Genomic DNA, 20,397 nt, shown 5'->3' with positions numbered 1-20,397 from the left:
GTGACTGACACTGACTGGGGCAGGGGTGACTGACACTGACTGGGGCAGGGGTGACTGACACTGACTGGGGCAGGGGTGACTGACACTGACTGGGGGGTGACTGATTGGGGGGGTACCTCTGGTGTGTCACACATTCTCCCATACACACAGACACACAGGGGGGGGAGGAAAGGCCGCGACCAGCACCACCACCACCACACTCCTCCCCCACCCACCCGTGCCCATCTCCCGCTCGTGGGAGGAGGGGAGGCAGGCCGACATCCCCCCCCATACCTCACGCGGTCGTAGTTTGGGGAGGTGGCAGGCACGTTGCGATGTGTCCCCCAGCGGGCGCCCCAGGGGACAGTCAGCCCCGCCGTGGCCGCCACTGCCCTGCTCCCCTCGCCGGCATGAAGCTTGTGGTCGAGCGGGCAGACGCCCCACACACCTTATGCTGCGCCGTCATGAAGATAGCTGGGCACACTCTCCCATGCACACACACCCATGCATACACACTGACACACACACGACAGGGGGAAGAAGAGGAAAGGCCGGCGACCACCACCACTGTCCCGCTCGCCTCCCCCCCCCCCCCGTGACCATATCCAACCCCGCGCGGGGATCGGCAGGAAGTCGGGGTAAGCGGGGACAGGGACAGAAGGGGAGACACCCCCCTACCATCTCCTGCCCCGCGCGGGGATCAGCAGGAAGACGGGGTAAGCGGGGACAGGGACAGAAGGGGAGACACCCCCCTACCATCTCCTGCTCCGCACGGGGATCAGCAGGAAGACGGGGTAAGTAGGGACAGAAGGGGGGGGACACCCCCCTACCATCCCCTGCCCCGCGCGGGGATCAGCAGGAAGACGGGGTAAGCGGGGACAGGGGACAAAAGGGGGGACACCCCCCTACCATCTCCTGCCCCGCGCGGGAAGCGGGGAAGAGGCTTGCAGGAGGCAGGGAAGGATCAGAGGGGCCGCAGCATGCAGAGATTGGAGAGTACTTACTCTCCAATAGATCTCCGGCCAGAAATAATGGCCGCTCGTTGGGGGCAGGCTCATATAGAGTCTGGTCGCGCGCCCACAAAGCCTGGGAGCGCGCGCCAATCAGCAATCAGGTAGGTGGAGTTTTTATTTTTTTTATTTTTCAGCGTGAGCAGGTAAATTTAGCGCGAGCGCGGGAAATTTAAAAAAACAAGCACGTTTTCTGCTTGGGCCAATATTTACTCGCCCGGGGGTTAAATCCACACGCCCCGGGCGTGTAAATGTATAGGATTGTCGAACACTGTGTATATATATATATATATATATGTATATATGTATATATATATATATATATATATATATATATATATATATATATATATATATATATATACGTACATACGTACATACATACATACATACAGCTCAACCCCGTTAAAGCGCGGTCCTCGGGGGCCACCCGATCCGACCGCGCTAGAACCAGGGTCGCGCTAACTCCCCCCCCCCCCCCCGAGGCCCCCACACCTAACGGCCCTCCGCGGCATAATCAGTTTTGGGCCTAGCCCACGCGGCCTTCCGAGTCCCAGCCTGCTCCTCACTCACCCTCCTCCCGACACCTCACCCTCCTCCCGACACCCCTCTCCTCCCGACACCCCCTCTCCTCCCGACACCCCCCCTCCTCCCGACACCCCCCCTTCTCCCGACACCCCCCCTCCTCCTGATGCCAGCTCCGCTCCGATCTCAGCAGCCAACACCAAAGGTAGGAAGGGGCAGTGGGAGGTGTGAGTGTGGTGTGCTGTGAGAGTGTGCTGTGTGCAGTGAGTGCTGGGAGCTCACGCCAAATTTGTATTTTTTATTTTTTTAATAAATAAATAACCCCCCTCCCTGATTGGGTTGACGCAGGGAAGAGGGCCGGCAGGCAGCTATGGGTTAGCCCCTTCCTCCGATCTCCTCCCCCCCTGCCCCTGATCTCCTCCCCCTCCTTCCCCCCGATCTCCTCCTCCCCTGCCCCCGATCCCCGCTTGCTGCCCGGTGAGTGTCTGTGAGTGACTGTGAGTGTGTGTTTGTCTGTGAGTGTTTGTGTGTGAGTGTCTGTGAGTGAGTGTGTGAGTGTCTGTGTGAGTGTCTGTGTGTGTGTGTGTCTGTGTGTGAGTGTCTGTCTGTGTCTGTGTGTGTGAGTGTCTGTGTGTGAGTGTATGTGTCTGTGAGTGTTTGTGTGTGTGTCTGTGAGTGTGTCACCCTCTCAACCTCTCCCTGTGTCACCCTCTCCCTGTGTCACCCTCTCCCTGTCACCCTCTCCCTGTCGCCCTCACCCTGTCCCTGTGTCACCCTCTCCCTGTCGCCCTCTCCCTGTCGCCCTCTCCCTGTCGCCCTCTCCCTGTCACCCTTTCCCTGTCGCACTCTCTTTGTCTTTGTCTCTATCTCTCTGTGTCTCTCATTGTCTCTCTATCTCTCTGTGTCTCTCATTGTCTCTCTTTCTCTGTGTGTCTCTCTCTTTCTCTGTGTGTCTCTCTCTTTCTCTGTGTCTCTCTCTTTCTCTGTGTGTCTCTCTCTTTCTCTGTGTGTCTCTCTCTTTCTCTGTGTGTATCTCTCTTTCTCTGTGTGTGCTGCTCTGTGTGTGTGTGTGTCTCTCTCTCACCCACTCTCTCTCTCTCACACTCTGGATATCTTATTTACCCTATATATCTTAACTGCCCTATACTACACCGATATAACCTACAGTACACTGCTTTATTCCAGCTCTGACTCAAGCTTCACACGGAAGACATCGGAACCCCCCTAACCCAGAAGACAGGTAGGGAACACATCCCCTCCAATGTATAACATTGCGGGAATGAGGGTACCTGGACATTGAGGGACTGCGGATCAGGTAAGATCCCAGGCGGGATTGCTGTTTTAGATTTTGTGACGCGGGGGGATCCAGGCACTGGTTATGGGGTTCAGGAACATTTACACACACAAACACGTAACAAGGACTAATTGTAGTATAATGTAATACAATAAATAAACTAATGTCAAAAACGAATGTTGTTCTTACTATGAATTTATTCATTTTTTTAAAAAAAAGTGGGCCTGGGGCGGGGTTGGGGGCGGGACTAGGGCGGGGTTGAGGCGGGACTAGGACGGGGTTGGGGGCGGGACTAGGGCGGGACGGGGGCAGGGTTGGGGCGGGACTAGGGCGGGGTTAGAGGCGGGACTAGGTGGCGAGTAGATTTTTTGGTTGGGCGAGTAGATTTTTTGGTTGGGCGAGTAGATTTTTGGGTGATTTGTCGAACACTGTATATATATATATTACACCTAGATACCAGCCGTGGTCAGAGACGGATAAGACTGCCGATGCTGCTGGTGTTGCGCTGGAAATATCCCCGCTGCGGCTGCTCTAGCAGCGCCCCCCTGCAGACTCTTTATTTTTTTTACAACATCGATTTTAAGACGCACCCCAATTTCAGTCGTGAAAATGGGAAAAAAGGTACCTCCTAGGCTGAGGCTACACTAGGCGCACAACGGAGCACGTGGCCTTGAGTGTACCTGCCGCAGAGGTGATTTGGGGCCCAGGGGGAGATGCAATGGGGATGCGTGGCCGTGACGTCACGGGGCTGGTTCGCCCTCTTTGGCTGAACGGCTCACGTGAACGGGCCGTCGCGCGACAAAATCAAATAATTATTTTGTCTGCTCAGCAATCGCGCACTCTATGGCCGGCCTCTGGAAGGCACGGCCTTTTGTTCGTACCGCGCCCGCCGCTGCGCTAAGTATGGACGCGGACTTAGAATCAAGGAATTACGGTATTGTAAAATAAAGATGCAAAATTGAAAATGATGTTGGGATCCAATTTTAAATAGCTCATTCGCAGGGACTACATTGTATGTATACTGTATATCTTAAAGTTGTCTTTTGTTTCTGTTTTAGCCAGCAATGTTGAAGTATTTATGTCTGGAAATGTACGATGTTACAATTTAATAATGGAGGCAATGAAAACCTTTCCAGACAGTGAGAAAATTCAAGAAGTCTGTTGTTCGTTATTCCAGAAACTTACATTTGGTAAGCAAGCAAGAGCATTTTGTTAAAATATAGCACTGCACAAAAACTGTGCTACACTCTCATAATCCACGAATTGGGCATTACCTGGAAGATAATGCAACATGAAAGAAATTCGCTGTCAATTTGGCTTGGCATATACTTGTACATCGTACCATATGAAAGGATATGAAATGCTGGCTATGAGATTAAATTTTTTTTTTATTATTTAAAGAATGTATCACGAATATTTTTTGTACCAGTGCACATGATTTGGGGTAGTTGGATGTCTAATTTCCAAATAAAAAGGCTCCTGCTTCCTCTCTTACACAGTTATTTTATGTCGTTCCTGCAGTGGAGCAGAAGGGCTCTTCTCTCCTGCTCCTTTGGGGCTACTCACTAAGTCAGCCTACCGAGTCCACTCTGTGCACAACTGCTTGCAAGGGGTACACAAGATATTCTGCCATCTGCTTACCATGAAAGCATCACTCCCCAAGTCACCAAGATAGTCTTGTCTGCGGTTGCTGGGCGTTTCCTTACTGCATTGGGGGAGGGTAGCCACCAACCGGTCTCTGGAGAACCTAGGATTCTTTCTGGATAATCCGTTTTCTGCATGTACAAATTTGAGTGACAATGTAGGGCAATACTTGTGCCAGCCTCTGTAGGAACTCCTACCCTTCTTTGAGCCAATGAGGGCGAACCAGCTCCATGACGTCACAGCCACACCCACGACACGCCCCCTCATCGCGTCCACCTTGAGCACAGAAATTGCTCTAGCTGGAGGCGCGCGTGAAGCCACAAGCAGTGTCGCACGCACCCACCATGGATGCGGCGTTAGACTCATGGCAAGATGTACAGGCTTGTTTTGTTTTGGCTTCAAGATACGTTTGTTTGAGGCTGTGGCAAATAACTGAGTGGTAAGGGGAAGGGGATCCTTTTTATTCGGAAGTTAGAAGTGGTCCTACCTGAAATTGTAAAAAGCATAGAACACCAATTGATGTGCTGTGCCACAGAGGGAGTCAGATACTCAAAGCTACTGGGTAGGGAAATGTTCTCTTTTATTTGTTTAGCATTTCTTTATTACAGGAGGTCAGTGTGTTTTCTTACAGTCAGTGTTGGGTTTTTAAGTAAAAAACAAACAAACAAACAAGCAGAATATTCTATCATGCACTACATGCATATATACCATGCAACTCTGTGTTAAACATACTTCTAACTCAATGATAACAAAAGTACTTCAGGATGTAAAATAAGAAATAGTAGGACACTGTTATTGTATAAAGACTGTACATGCTTACTTTTTAAGAGGATGTGAGTAACGATCACTTTTCAGATCCCTTTAATGTAGTATAAATAGCTTTTGTGGTTAGGCAATATCCTTGGTTTTTCTTAACACTTAGTTTTTGACCGATAATGGAACTGAATTACTTGAGTTCAGACTAAAATCAAGATGTCCCCATGGGTGATGCACCTATATGGATAGAGGGAAAGAAGAGCCCTCTCGTGGGGATCAGCAGGGATTGTCTTCTACAGGACCAGAAGTGAGTAAATCCAGCATGAGGTAGTGGCTTCTCTGCAACATTTGTGCCTGGTGACTACAGAAAAATCGAGTATAGGCTCTTCTCCTAAGGCCTCTGTTGTTACAGACAGTGGGACTCTGAATTCATGGTGCAGCGCTAAAATCTTATAATGGTGCTTGTTTTAGATAGGAAGCGGACCCGCAGGGCTGAGGTAGGGGTATAAGATCACCGAACAGAGCCAGGGGACAGAGTCCTGTTAGAGTAGTTGTGATACAGGCAGAAGTCAAGGCAGGCGGCGGCAAAGATGCAAGTCCGGATACAGGCTGAGATCAAGGCAGGCGGTACAGGAACGGTGGTCGGGATCACAGGCTGAGGTCGGCAACAGGGAATTCAAAGAACAGGGAGGGCTCAGGAACAAGAACTCAAGGGGACCAGGAACACACAGGAAACGTACTATGCTCAGGCAAAGGCTCAGAGTCAATGACTGCTATTTAAGCCCTGGAGCAGGTGCAGCCAACAACCAAGTCCAGGAAGAGGTTTGCCAGAGACCAAGATGGCCACCATAGCCACGTAAGGGCAAATTTCAACAAAACCCTGGACTGGAAACCTTACAAATTTCACTTCAGGGCCTTGTTTTTTGTTTTTTTTTATAGGTAGTCTGCGGTCTTTTGTCAGACTGTAGCCACAACTTAGTCATGCTAAACCTTTATGCACTTTATCCTTAGAAAGTGACTACACATAATAGACAGGGAATAGAAATTGGCCAGTAATGCCCTGTTCTGAGGGGATTATTACTATTATAGGCTAAATGTAGTCTTTTTCATAAATAATACACACTTTTGTATAGTTATATAGATTTTTTAAAAATAAAATGGTAAATACATGAAACCACCTCTATATACACTTACACTGCAGCTATCTATATCCTCACACTACCGCCCCCTCTGTGTACACACACACACACACACACCGCAGTTCTACACACACACTGCAGCTCTACACCCCCACACACACACACTGCAGCTCTCTCTATGTATGTATGTATGTATGTATATACACACAGAAGCTCTACACACACACAAACTGCTGCTACACACAAACTCTGCTGCTGCTACACACAACACACCACACACACAAACACTTCTGCTGCTACACCCAAAAACGCTGCTGCTGACACTTATTTTGAAGCTACATAAACACTTTCTCCCTCCCCAATTCAACTGAATCTGTCAGCTCTGTTCACAGAGGGAGAGGGAGGAGTCACTACCTGGCTGCTACTTCCTGACCAATCCCATGCCCTGTCTCAGAACTGTTCTGAAAGCTCATTGTCTGGAAATAAACACATTGGAAATAAACACATTGCAAGCTGCAAAAATTCTGGGCATTACTGAATGAATAATACTCGGAATTTTAACCAATCAGAGAGCAGGAATTTCAATAATGCCCGGAATTTTACAGCTTTAGCCTATAATAGTAATTATTGTTTAATTTACTCCTTTAAATGTCTGCTGTGATTTAATAGAGCTAATTACAGTAAACCAGCTTTGAGGAAAGGGAGAATAACTGGTGTGTTTTTATAATTGTTTCTTCTGTGTGTTTGGTCACACATCCGCTGCACCCCCAGAGAAATATGGAAAGTTTCAGCTTTTTTCTCATGCTTAATCTTTCCTTTTTATAGAATAATCTACAGCAAGTACTGTGAACGGAAGCAGGAAGAGAGGAAGCTTGTAATACAATTATTTATTTATAAAATGTTTTACCAGGAAATAATACATTTTTACCTCTCATTTTCAAGTTTGCCCTAGGAACAGAGTTATGTTGAAAATACATGCAGGGGTGAATTTCCCATTAGGCTTGATAGGCCTATTTGGCAAAATTTGGAGATGGCAAATTTCCCTCCAAACCCCCCACCCCTCCCCATATACAGAGCCCCCACTCTCTTCTCCACTGATTTGCTTGGGGAGAGAGTGGGTCCTCTGTACATTTCTTACCTTCTCCTTCATGCTGCCCTCCTTTCTCAGTGTCAAATGACGCTGTAATGTTACATAGTGTCGTAGACACACTGCGTCAAGTTCCACCATGTGACATCAGAGTGTCATTTGACACTGAAGGAGGAGGGCGGCATGAAGGAGGAGCTTGGCACGAGGTAAGTGCCTAAGGGCGGCAGTTTTCTAAAAACATAGGTTATTTTAAATGAACGTGGAGCTTAAAATGTGAAGAGCTGAAGTCTTATAAGAACTTTGACCGGTGGCAGCTTTGAAAGTCTCGGGTAGGTTGTTCCAGTCGTGAGGTGCATAGTAGCAGAAGGAATAGTGAGCGGATTCGATAGCTGTGTAGCTTGCCCAGAAAGTATTTGAAGGCAGGACATGAAAAATGCACTTTGCGCCTGGACTATACAGTATGTTCAATAGTGTTAGAGTTGGTTCTGATCTGTAGCTCTGTTGGTAGTTTTAGACATTTAGCCTTGCTCCCAAATACCATAGTTTTTGTCTGTGTTTAAAAATTGTTTGTTTTGGGGTATGTATTCTCCATTGGAAAGGGGTTAATTTACTCCACTAGTGGGACAATTGATATCCCAGGCTATTGTAGTCTATTAGGAAACTTTATTAACTCTGAGTGCAGGTAACTGGGTTCTTACGTTAACCATGTGTTAACTTCTGTTCTTTACATTTTGTTTTGAGGTATTCAAGTCTTGAAAAATCAGATTGAAGTATGTGTCCAAGGTCAGAGAGGCTAGGGCTGTGTATATTAGATTATGTGAATTGAAGCTCCCTTTCAAACTGTCTGTTGATCATTTCTGAAGACTGGAAAGTGTAGGGGCCCCAGAACAGAACATTGCGGAACACTTCAAGTGACATCTAAGGGGTTAGATCAGTGATCCCCAACCTTTGTTGTTTGGAGGAATCCTTGAAGTATTAAGAAAAATCTCGGGGAACCCCTATCTGGCTGACACATATTAGGTTCGACAGGGGTAAATCACAAAATTTCACACCTCACAAGCCACCTCTATTTCCCACCCTCTGCTCATGTATTTATTTCCCCTCTGTCTCACTCACTCTCCACCCCTCCCGCCTTGCATGTATTTATCCCCTGCGTCTCACTGTTACTCCCCCTTTTCCTCACTACCTCCTCCCCTCTGTCCTCTCACTCGCCCCTACCTTCCGTCAATTACCCCACTCTCACTCAATTCCCCCTACAAAACCCCCACCCCCCTAAATACATATAACCCCACCCGCAATACATAATAAAAATACCTCGCCCCACCATTACATATTAAAAATGCCCCTGCCAATACATATTAACCTTGTAAAGTGAGAAGGGCCGAACTTCTCAAGGAAAACAGATTTGGGCAGCACGGGTAAAATCATCATCCTCATATCTCCCACAGACCCTCATCATCATCATCCTCATATATCTCCCCCAGCACCCCTCATCATCATCCTCATACTGTATATCTCCACCAGCACCCCTCATCATCATCATCATCCTCATATCATCATTATCCTCATACCAACTCCCTGCATCTCACATCACTCTCCCCCCCTGCATCTCGCATCACCCTCCCCCCTGCACCTCACATCACCCTCCCCCCGGCAACAAACAAGACTCTCCCCCCCTACATCACACATCAATCCCCCTCCTGTATCTCACATCACCCTCTGCCACCCTGGGTCGCACATCCTCCCCCTCTCCCCCATATGCTTACCAGGAAAAGAGGTTGGTATCCGGCGGAGGAGGCGGCAGGCAGCAGAATGGCAGACCAGACAGGCCTTCACACGCTCGCTCTAGCTAGCAGCAGGCACCGGACGTGCCAGGTCACACTGTAAAAGCGCGCTTCTACCCTTCAGTCCTGAGAGCGAACGGGCTCTAGGAGGGGGAGAGGGGGGGGGCTGTGGTTTGTAGGAGGAACCCCTGAGACTGCTTCAAGGAGCCCAAGGGTTCCACGGAACCCTGGTTGGGAATCACTGGGTTAGAGTTTGAGCTGAGATACACACATTGGGATCTATGCAATTGGGTAGGCGTGAAACCAGCTTAAAGCGTGGTCCCCAGAGCACTGAAGCTTCTTTAACAAGTTAACATGGTCAACAGTATCAAAAGCCTTTGTAAAATCTAGGAATATTGCACCAGTTAGTTGTGTTGGTTCCATTCAGCACTGGATCTAATTGCAAACTTTTAAGAGGGTTACCGTGGAGTGATTTGGGTGAAAGCCGGATTGGAGTTCTCAATGGAAATTTGTATTATTCTCGCAATCGCTTAATTGGGAGTTGTCACATTTTCCCATGACTTTGGATTGTATTGGGGAAGAGAGAGTGGTCTGTAGTTGGAGACATTGTTTTTATTTCCCCACTTCTGAAGACTGGGACAACTCTGCCAGTTTCCAGGTCTGTGGGATATGGCCTGAAGACCAAATTGAGTTGATTAGGGAAACAACTGGTATTGCAATGGCTGGGGCACAGAGTTGTAGGAACGTTGATTGCGCTAGGTCAGGTCTACATTGGCTCTTTAGTTTGAATGTTAGGAGTGCTTGTGTAACCTCCCCTTTAGATACTGGGACAAATTGAAAATTGTAAGTACTCATGGGCGAGGGTGGAGCGTTAGGGGTGCTCACAGATTTGAGCTTCATAATTGTAGATAGAGTTGTGCTTAGATAGTATGGAAGTAGCACACCCCACAAAGTATTCATTGAATGTCTTTGCAATGTCAGTGTGATTTGTCCGAGTTGTATCATCCTTTTTGACATCAGATGGTTGGTTAGGAAAATATGTTCGAATGACTTAGACGTGACCATATTAATTTTAGAAGCAAAGGGTCAGTTAAAGCTGAATACGTAACAGATTTTATTTGCAGTATCAGTTTATTGAACCCCTTTATTGGGGCTGCTAGTACAAGGGTTAATTACAGTCTTCAAAACAGTTTTATTTTGTGGCACTGTAAGAGATGTGTGTAGAGGTACGTATAATGGAGACCGATTTGGGTGCAATTATATCTTGGCTTTATTGAGTCTGTTCCTTTTTATCCAGGCAAAACATACAAAAACAACAAAATAACAAACCCCATATCCCTTTGTAAGGGCTAACTTAATTGCCCAGACCCTATCATCCCAATTTCCGGTAGGAACCTTAAGCAGGTGGCCCTCCATGTCAGTCTCTGGCAGGTTCCTGGGTCCTTTGTGTCCAGGAAATATAGGTCTCTGGATGTCTTGATCTCAGCACACCTTTGTTCTCAAGACAGTGTCTATGTGCAGGCTTCTCTGCTCTCCTTCTGTTAGCCCAAATGTGAGCTAAGGAATCCCTCTCCTGTGTCTCATATGAGGCTTTTTACAGAGCTCTCATTACTCCAGGTGGTGACTAGTTAATTGAGTGGCTGTAATTAACTATCTTCCTGCTGGATTCTTTATCTAAACAGGGATATGTCCTTGTTACAGGCACTATTTTTTAAATATTATTTTAATTATTTTTTTTAGGAAGTTTTTTCAACATCCTGGTACTAAATGAAGCCCATGAAGTCATTATAACGGCATTGACAAAGTATTCTGCAAATGCAAAGCTACAAGCAGCTGCCCTCAGCTGTCTAGCTCTCCTCAGTAAGTAAAGCTTTTTATAACTTTTATAATTGTGCAGGCAGTGCGTCTGCAGGATGTGGGAGAAAGGGATAAATAAAATATCCCTAAAATATAGGAAAAATATGGAGGCTTGTCAAGTGTGGGGGCGGGACTGATTTCTTTATCTATACAATTTAAATACAATAATAAAAAAAAAATTAATCTAGATTTGGCAGAAAGACTATACAGTATTTCATTTAGATCAAAAATGAAGGAGTAGCATAATATTTAACATTCACTCAAACACGGCACGTGTGCTTCTAATTGGGAAATGTATGATTATTTGGAGCAATGTTGTATGATTTATAATGTACTAAGCCTAAGGCTGCGCATATAGTGCTGGCGACGGTCGCCAATCGCTAGAGCTGTCACTTTAGTTTTGTGTGACGTCATAAGAGGGGTGGGCAGAGGCACAGAGAAGCTCCCGATTGGCCGCAAGGGGAGACCGTCGCCGGAAAAAATCAAGTAACAGTGACTACCAAATTTTTGGTAGCACTGTCGCTCCGTCGCTTTGTTGCACTTATACTACACGCGATGGTGCACGCGACGGTGACAATGCATTTGTTTTGATGTCGCCGGCACTATAAGCGCAGCCTAAGGGAGTTTATTTGTCTCGCATACTGATTAAAACTGATGATAAATGTGCTATAAAAGATAAATTGTAACACAATGCTTGGCAGAATGATGGATATTTTTATCCTTCGAGCAAGTCAAAGAAGCCCTTTTTTTTGTATACATATACTGTATGTATGTGAGCAAATTTGTGTACACTTTATGTAAAGAAGTTGTGTACTCAACGCATGTATCTCATTTCCTTCAAGCTGAAACAATATTTTTGAAGAAAGACTTGGAGGAGGGGGAAGATGTGGTATACGTCAGTGGACAGCTGTATTGGTTTGAAGCTTCCTTCAAAGCATTAAAATTGCACAAGAAAAACACAGATGTCCAGGTGAACGACCTATTCCTGCCACCGCCTGTCCTTTGGCGTTTAGTACTGTACCTGCGCATTTTGCCTTTTTATATATAGGAGATGTTTCAAACAATTTGAAAAACAAAATTGAGTTGGCAGGATAATTGATCACATGTCCACTTCTAATGATATAATTTGTATGTACCAGGAAGCTGCTTGCTGGGCTTTGAACAATCTGTTTATGTACCATTGCGAACTTCATGAGAAAATAGGGGACGAGGAAACTCAGTAAGTATAATTTTGCTTGTGTTTGTATGGAGGATAAGAGGATGTTTTATCAGACGCACTTATTTGTAACCTCTCATATGTGTGTTTCAGGTACCCGGTACACAGAGAAGTGATGCTTTCGATGCTGATGCATTCTTCATCCAAGGAGGTTTTCCAAGCGGCAACTACTGCTTTGGCAACCCTGTCTGAACATAATGGTAAGTCGGGTTGTATTTTAGAGCAAAACCTATAGGCTCTTGACAAATTGCTATGCTGCAGTGCAAAGCCACACAGAGGATAGCTACATACTTTTGTCTGGCCTTCTTACCTTGTAGTCCCTCCAAAACACCAAAAGAGAAACCACAATGAGTGGAAAGACTCTGATTAAACTCACCCCCTCTAAAAGTCAACTTGCTGCTCTATTAGTATGAAAAAGTAATAGATTTACTTCTTGGCCAACAGAATTCTAAAAAGAATAATAACATAGAAAATATTGGAAAATTAGTCTCCTTGTGAAAAATTCCCCCCTGAAATATAACAACTCGATACGTAACTGTCACGGTGTGCTCACCACAAACAAGGCAGACCTGCGGTGCTGAGGTGGGGATTGGATACAACGCCACCCACAGCCACAAGGGCGCGTCTGGATTGTAGGTTTCGTCAAGGCAGCCGGGTCGAGAGTGGAGAGGTACGGAGAGTCGGTATACTTGCCAGGGGAGAGGTACGGATCGTTGCGGGTACTTAGCCGAGGTCGGGTTTGGAGAGAGGTGTCGTCGAGGCCGGGTGCCGAGGTCGGGGTTGGAGAAGGTTGCATAGTCGTAGTCCGGGTGCCAAGGTCGGGATTGGAGAAAGCGGATGGTCGAAGAAAGCCAGGTACACAGAACAAGGATCAGTGAGGCTAGACAAGACTGTGGAGGCAAGGATAGGTAAACACAGCGCAACTGGTACTATGCTAAGCTAAAGTGCCAGTGGCACAGCTGAGCATATGTAGGTGAGAGCGCCCAATGATAGAACAGCAGCGCGGAGGTAAGTGGAGAGCGAGGGCAGGGATAGGACAGCGTGCAGGTGCAGGGAGCACCTCCGAGAGTAGAGGGGCGGATGTTAGTGCGAGCGTGCGTGCGTCCGTGCGCGGGCCCGAGGTCAGTGCCATTTCTGGACTGGCCGCGAGTGGTGCGGAGGTTCACTGTTGCGGCAGGAGGTGGGAGCGGGGGATGCATAGAAGACCGCAGTGGGAGCGGTGAGTGGGGAGAGCACCGACGGCGGCGTGGCTCCCTGTGCCTCACAGTAAGAAATAGGCAAGCGATAGCTTATGGTGGTACAAAATGGCAAAAAAAAAAAAAAAGCCCTAAAATGAAGACCTCAAAATATGTACCTCAGGAGATTTGTGTCATTAGAAAAAAAATAAAAAAATATCAATGGGCAGATTAAGTTTACAAGTTAAAATGCAACATCAACAGAAAAGATTGCTGCATTAAGGGGTTAATGTCGAGATGTGATATTAGGCTTTGTAAGTGACTTTTTTGTTCTCCCTTGAATCATTATCTTTTGAATCTGAAAATTGAATAATATTACAATAATTATAGTTTTCATTGGAGAGGCAGCTTCCATAAATGAATACAGCCTGCGAGAAACAATAAAGCTCGTTACCTTCATCTCCTCGCGTCTTGACTCGGCAGGGAGTCAGTGAGGGCAGTGCACCGAGCTGCACAGTATTCACATGGATCTCCTGCTGTGATAAGATGGGAGCATAGGGTCAGATATATGGAGTTTGTGTACTTTCTGGTCTATATCCTTATTAGTACTATCATCTGCACTACGTCTTTTATGTGAATATAATATATATTTTTTTACATATTCAATACATATTTTGCCGTTTTTATGTATTTTTTTTTTTTTTTTTAGGGACTATTAGAAATATTTTGTTGGAGAAGAATACTCATGTCAATGTGCTGGAGATAATGAAGAAACACGTAGGCTCACCGGAAGCTGCAGAAAGTGCGTGCAGAATTCTTTATCAGCTTTTCAATGGAAGGTATTAATTTATAACTTATTTGGAATTGAATGTAAAATAATGTCTGATGTCGTGCATAAAAGGGAACATTGTTTCTTACTGACAGTATTGCAGAAGTTTGTTTTGTTTTAAACGTGCAATTTCACGTACATGGTCTAAAATGACATATGAGCCTTTTAGTTATTTTTTGTTGTGTTACTCAGAGCAGAAAAGGTTGAGGGTTTCAACTCCAATATTTGTTCTTGAATAATATCACTGGTAGGCAATATTATAGACTGTACCTCAAGGGCTGCACACTATCCACATACTGTATATGGTACAGAGGCAGAGGAGACGTTGCAGCCGTGGATATGAGCTTCTCCCCTCCAAACAAGCTTCTTAAGGCCTCGTCCAGGGTGATGCTGAGCGGGCACACGCGCTCGCCGCAATGAAACACATTGCTGCAATGTGTGTGGCCTCTAACATCTCCCCCCCCTTCCCAATTAGGACCAACTGTGCGGCTAGACCAATCTCCATGCTATGTAACAACCCCCAAACAACCCTACCCTCCAACCTCAATAGGATCAGCTGTCCGGCTGGACCATACTTCAACATGAGGTATACGCCATCCCACAATGAGCAGCCACTTTACCTTTTTGTTTCATCAATGTCCCTCATTCCCCCTTGATTGTAAGCTCTCAAGAGCAGGACCCTCTTTACCTTCTGTATTTCTGCACTTTTGCCCTTATTTGTATGCAACTCTGTTTATGAAATGATAAAATCCCTGCACCCCCATTGTACCGCACTGCAGAATATGTTGGCCCTTTACAAATAAACGATAATTGTTTTCGATCGGCCGCATGTGGGAAGGGGGTGGGGCTATCGCACCGTTTTCACCTGCAGGAGCCACGGGTTGCAGTAACATTGGCTGCATCTGTAACAAAAAAATATATCATAGTATTGTGTGAGAAAATGGCTACCAGGGAGACGCGATCCCTCAAAGCACCAAAAAACATAAAAATGGACACTGCATCGTTAAACTATTCACGTAAATCACAATGAAGCAAATGACAGTCTGCAACTCAGAGACAGCATTATGCTTTGAGGGGCAGTCACCTTCGTGTGATATATTGCTATACTTTTAGCTACATTCTGAGGTGTTTGGAGGTGAATAAGGCATATATAGAGGGTCTTAACTGTGTACACAATTATACATCTCAAAAAGGATGGGTTGACTTTCCCCCTCATCATTGTAAATTTTGTAGACAATTTTTTAATTTTTTAAAACTGTTTTATATTAAAGCGGCACTCCTGGTGACACCAAAAAATTGGTATGAAGCAGGTCTTGGGAGCAGAACCATGTTAATTTCAGCTCCGGGTCCCCCTGCTTCCCGAGATACTTACCTCAGAAAAGGGTGCCGGTAGCAGCTCCGGAGATTCCCTGCTTCAAACCTATATAAAAAAAAAAAACGTAATGCTACTTTAAAGATACACTTTTAACAACGGGCACATTCTTGTGTGGCTCTGGTTATTCGACAATGATATTATTGTCTGTTAGAGGTTATTAGGGATTGATAGCCTACTAAATCAGCATGGCTTAATTGTTTATTAATGACCTTGAGGTTGGGATCGAGAGCAAAGTCTCCATCGCTGCTGCTGACACTAAATTGTGTAAGGTAGTAGAATCAGAGCATGATGTAATTTCTCTCCAGAAGGACTTGGAGTGACTGGAGACTTGGGCAGGTAAATGGCAGATGAGGTTTAATACAGATAAATGTAAGGTTATGCATTTGGGAAGCAAGAATAAACCGACAACTTACAAATTAAATTTGGGATAAATTGGGGGAATCCTTGATGGAGAAGGATTTAGGAGTGCTTGTAGACAGCAGGCTTAGCAATAGTGTACAAAGTCATGCAATAGCTGCAAAGGCTAACAAGATCTTATCTTGCATTTAACGGGCAATGGGTGGAAGGGAAGTAAACATATTATGCCCCTTTATAATGCATTAGTAAGACCACACCTTGAATATGGAGAAATATTTTGTGCACCACTCCTTAGAAAAGACATTCTGGAACTAGAGAGAGTGCAGAGAAGAGCCACCAAATTAATAAAGGAGATGGACAAGCTAACTTATGAGGAGGCGAGATTGCATGTGGGGAAAGCAGAGCACAGCCGGTCCAGAAATGAATGATCCAAGGCTAAGCAGTTGAACAAAAAAATTATTTATTAGGGGTGTACAACATGGTGGAACAAGGATGCACCTCCTTGTGGATGTATAATTTTTTTTAGTTCAACTGCTTAGCCCCGGATCATTCATTTCTGGACCGGCTGTGCTCCGCTTTCCCCACGTGGAATCTCGCCTGCATCTACATTCCGACTGGACGCACGCCTCTGAGACAACTCTCCAACAGCACTTATGTGAGTAGCAAACTTTATTGTCATACTATTAAAGGATTATGCTCTAGGGTTGCTGCCAGTCGCGTTGGGACACGCCGAATTTACTGATGTTCAGCTACACCGGTTGGTTCAGGCATGGTTCCTTTTGATTAACATCTGGCAGCAGGTAACCTTTCAATGAGCTCTACAACCAAGATTTACTCAGCTGTTTGTCACCACTTATTTGCTTCAGGGTCCGTTTCAAGATTTATTATTCATCTCCTTCTTAAGATCTCACACTCAGATGCACTGAAATCGGAGGACATTCCCCCATAGCTTCTAACTTATGAGGAGAGGCTAGCTAAATTAGATTTATTTACATTAGAAAAGAGGTGTCTAAGAGGGGATATGATAAGTATATACAAATATATTCTCATAGGTTCTTTACAGTAAGGGCAGTTAAAATGTGGAATTCATTACCCATGGAGACTGTGATGGCAGATACAATAGATTTGTTCAAAAAAAGGTTGGATATCTTTTTAGAAAGGAAAGGTATACAGGTATATTCCAAATAAGTAAACATGGGAAGGATGTTGATCCAGGGAGAAATCTGATTGCCAATTCTTGGAGTCATGAAGGAATGTATTTTTCCCCTTATGAGAAATCATTGGATGATATTTCACTGGTTTTTTTTGTTTGCCTTCCTCTGGATCAAAAGTCTGAAGAAAGGTTTCTGCACTCATGCTGTCTTCTAAAATCAATTCTAATCTGTATGCAGCTGTGAGTGCAAGGAGCCACTCCTCAAATGCTCCTAAATAAGGGGAGCTCCCTAAGGAGCCCTCCAAAAGACAAAAAAAAAATGCACACAGGCGCACCACAGATTAATGTAAAATATGAGTATATTTTAATATAAGGTCAAAAGACCACACATTCTATTGGTCACCTTGGGTACTTAATGCGCATGTGCTGTCTCTGTCATGAACTCCTGATGCAGCACGTTGTTGCGAAACGCGTAGTGGTCACGAGAGGCAGCTCTGCACACTCCCACCCATTGGCTGGAACGAGGCAACCAGAAAGCGCCAGCGGAGACACCATTCGGCAGTGTGTTCGTGCAGTCCGGACCATTTGCATGCACACATTGCACCCGCTGCCGCTAATGGTTAGTACTGGTTCCCCTCATTGTGGTTTAAAATCAGGTTTTCCTTAGAACTTCATCCATGGATGTCTAGTTGGGTTTTTTTTATTTCATTTTCTTGTTATTTTGCTTCATAGAAGCTGAATTAGGTTAGTATCCTATGTTTAGGAGTGACCGTATGTATTTTTAAAACGTTAGATGTGTTTATGTAACTGTCATTTGTGTTTGTGTCGTCTTTTGACCTTATATTAAAATATACTCATATTTTACATTAATCTGTGGTGCGCTTGTGTGCATTGTTTTTTCTTTCCTCTGGAATATACTGTAAGTACGGATATTGGATAAAGTATCTGTCGTCTAAATTAAGCATAGGTTGAACTTGTTTATTTATTGTTTATTTGAGTTTATTCGAGCATTTGCCCGGTCTCGGCCGCAGCAGTAACCAGGCGCGCGCCGGGATGTGCCTGGCGCGCGCCGAAGCCGCTCAGGAGCGCCCTCCGATCGGGGCTTTCTCCCTCCCGCTGCCGGGTCCGCCGGGTCCCCCGGAAACCCCTGCCGCCGTCCCCCACATCGCGGGACACCAGGGCTCCCTCGGGGAGCCCTGGACGCGTGTGCAGGGGGCACAGGCACGCCGAGGTAGTGCGGCTAGCATGCCGGGGCATCCCCCGGCTTGCGGAGCTAGCCGCACTCAAATAAATCTGGTCGCCTGTGTAGGTTGAACTTGATGGACATGTGTTTTTTTTTTTTTTAACCACATCTACTACAGTATGTAGCTATGTATGGCAAATGATGAGTTTGTTGGTGTAAAAAAAGTTACGCACGACTTATAGAGATGTCTAATTATGCTTCATCATTAACCCAATTATCACTTTTTCCTCTGCTCTTTTCTGAATACACTAGGACATTAGGATTAACTGTAATGTAACGACAATGTTATAAGCCAAGTTATAATAATAACTTTCATATAGCGCTTTTCTCCCAATGGGACTCAAAGCGCTTCACAATTACAGTATAGTGCGAGGTACACAGCACGTAGGACTTTTTAAAGACACTTCTAAGAGAAAACAACCAAGAACAGACTACAAATGTAATGCAATCTGATATCAAATGATAGTATATATTACAATATACATGTCAGAAATAGAAATTAAAGAAACAATATTACTGATTATGACATCTTGCAGTATTTCATCTTGTTAGGACAAAAACATTGCCTAAAATAAACTTTTCTTCACATATCAACAGACCGCTCTCTAGTTGTCTATGTTTTCTTTTAGTTGTGCAACCTATTATTATTGGGGCAACGTTTAAATAAGATATTGATGTCTTCCTTTTGTTTAATCAAAAGCAGCATTGTATGTTTTGGACCCACCTCCTTTTTACTGTCCCATAGAAAAGATTATTTCTGCAGTCTCGAAAGTAAATAAGAATTTGTGGTCATTTCCAACAATCTCTAGAGTGAGTTAACCCCAAAAGTTACAGCTCACAGTCATTTCCCCTGCATAGATAAATATCTAATGTTGGGAAGAATTTTCCTGTTATTACTTTCCGTTAGAAGACTGTGGGGATGTAGAATATACAATCTAACTTTCAGGAATGCTGATGCTATTCCTTTAACATGAAATACATTGATCAGTACAGTCATTTCAAAACTCTATCATTATTGAACCCCAAACGAATTTCTTTGTGGGTTTAATTTATAAACTCCAAGCTGCAGACCAACCAATATCCTACATGTGTTTTTTTTTTTTTTTTTAATAAATCTGTTCTGTACTGAAAAACAAACACAAAAACCCCACAACTCTGAATGACATTTTAAATGTATTATAATGTAACAATTTTTTTTGCTTCTTTTGCAACCATTTACAAAGCCACATCCCCTTCTCTTCTGAAACAGGCTCTGACACACCCCTTTTTGAGCCCTACCCTCTTTCTAGCTGTGCACCAATTGTATCTAGTGACTGCTTGGTCACATGATCTTCTCCACAGAACTTTGCATCTTTGGTCCTCTTCTGTTACACTGACACCATTTAGTGAGCCCCCGAGCCAAATCTTCGCCGATCGATTGGCAATTTAGCTAATTACTTATCATTGTGTGGATTGTATTGATGCACATATTAAAGGGATTTTTTTTTTTTAAATGGCAGCTTGGACTGCTGCTTTAAGTATAATCGTACCTCTGATTGATGAGATGATCCTAAAACATAGGGTGCCTGGGCTTCTCTAAAGAATAGGTTGAAAACAAATGGTCCCGCGCCCGCTGAGCTGACAGGAGGGAGTAGGTGCACACCGCCTGGAACAGGAGTCTGGTGCCCGGCGACTGTTGGGGGCCTGGCTGGCGCTGGAAGTTGCGTCCGGCTGTCAAACTCCCCCTGCTGGTGGGCGTCTCCTCCCCCTGTAGGTGTGCGTCGGAAGACTGCAGCAAAGTAAGGCTATTGTATGGAAGGGAGGCTGACGTGGGGCTATTGTAGGGAAGAGGGGCTGTTGTTGGGGTAAGGGGGGAATGTCGTGGGGCAAGGAAGCTTGGGGATCGGGATATTGTACCGGGAGGGACGTATTATAGGGGTATTGTGTGTGTGTGTGTGTGTATTGTGGGGGAGGGAGGGAGAGCAAGAGGAGGGG

General features: G+C 45.2%; 1 protein-coding gene across 7 annotated transcripts in view; it reads left to right on the top strand.

Moving 5' to 3' along the window:
* The window catches only part of LRRK2 (leucine rich repeat kinase 2), a 162,707-nt gene that overhangs the window by 34,317 nt on the left and 107,993 nt on the right, over positions 1 to 20,397 (top strand). For all 7 annotated transcript variants that reach the window (XR_012801632.1, XM_075599742.1, XM_075599741.1 and 4 more), the window contains 6 exons: positions 3,867 to 3,998; positions 10,959 to 11,078; positions 11,918 to 12,045; positions 12,215 to 12,294; positions 12,385 to 12,491; positions 14,176 to 14,305. Coding sequence is in view for 6 of the 7 variants with exons in the window: in XM_075599742.1 (XP_075455857.1) it covers positions 3,867 to 3,998; positions 10,959 to 11,078; positions 11,918 to 12,045; positions 12,215 to 12,294; positions 12,385 to 12,491; positions 14,176 to 14,305 (697 nt within the window). In the remaining variant the exon portion in view is untranslated. The remainder of the gene's footprint in view (positions 1 to 3,866; positions 3,999 to 10,958; positions 11,079 to 11,917; positions 12,046 to 12,214; positions 12,295 to 12,384; positions 12,492 to 14,175; positions 14,306 to 20,397) is intronic.

Source organism: Ascaphus truei, chromosome 5, assembly GCF_040206685.1.
Source record: "Ascaphus truei isolate aAscTru1 chromosome 5, aAscTru1.hap1, whole genome shotgun sequence".
Taxonomy (NCBI): domain Eukaryota; kingdom Metazoa; phylum Chordata; class Amphibia; order Anura; family Ascaphidae; genus Ascaphus; species Ascaphus truei.
The sequence above is the reverse complement of the archived record's forward strand: the minus strand, read 5'-3'. Positions and strand labels throughout refer to the sequence as shown.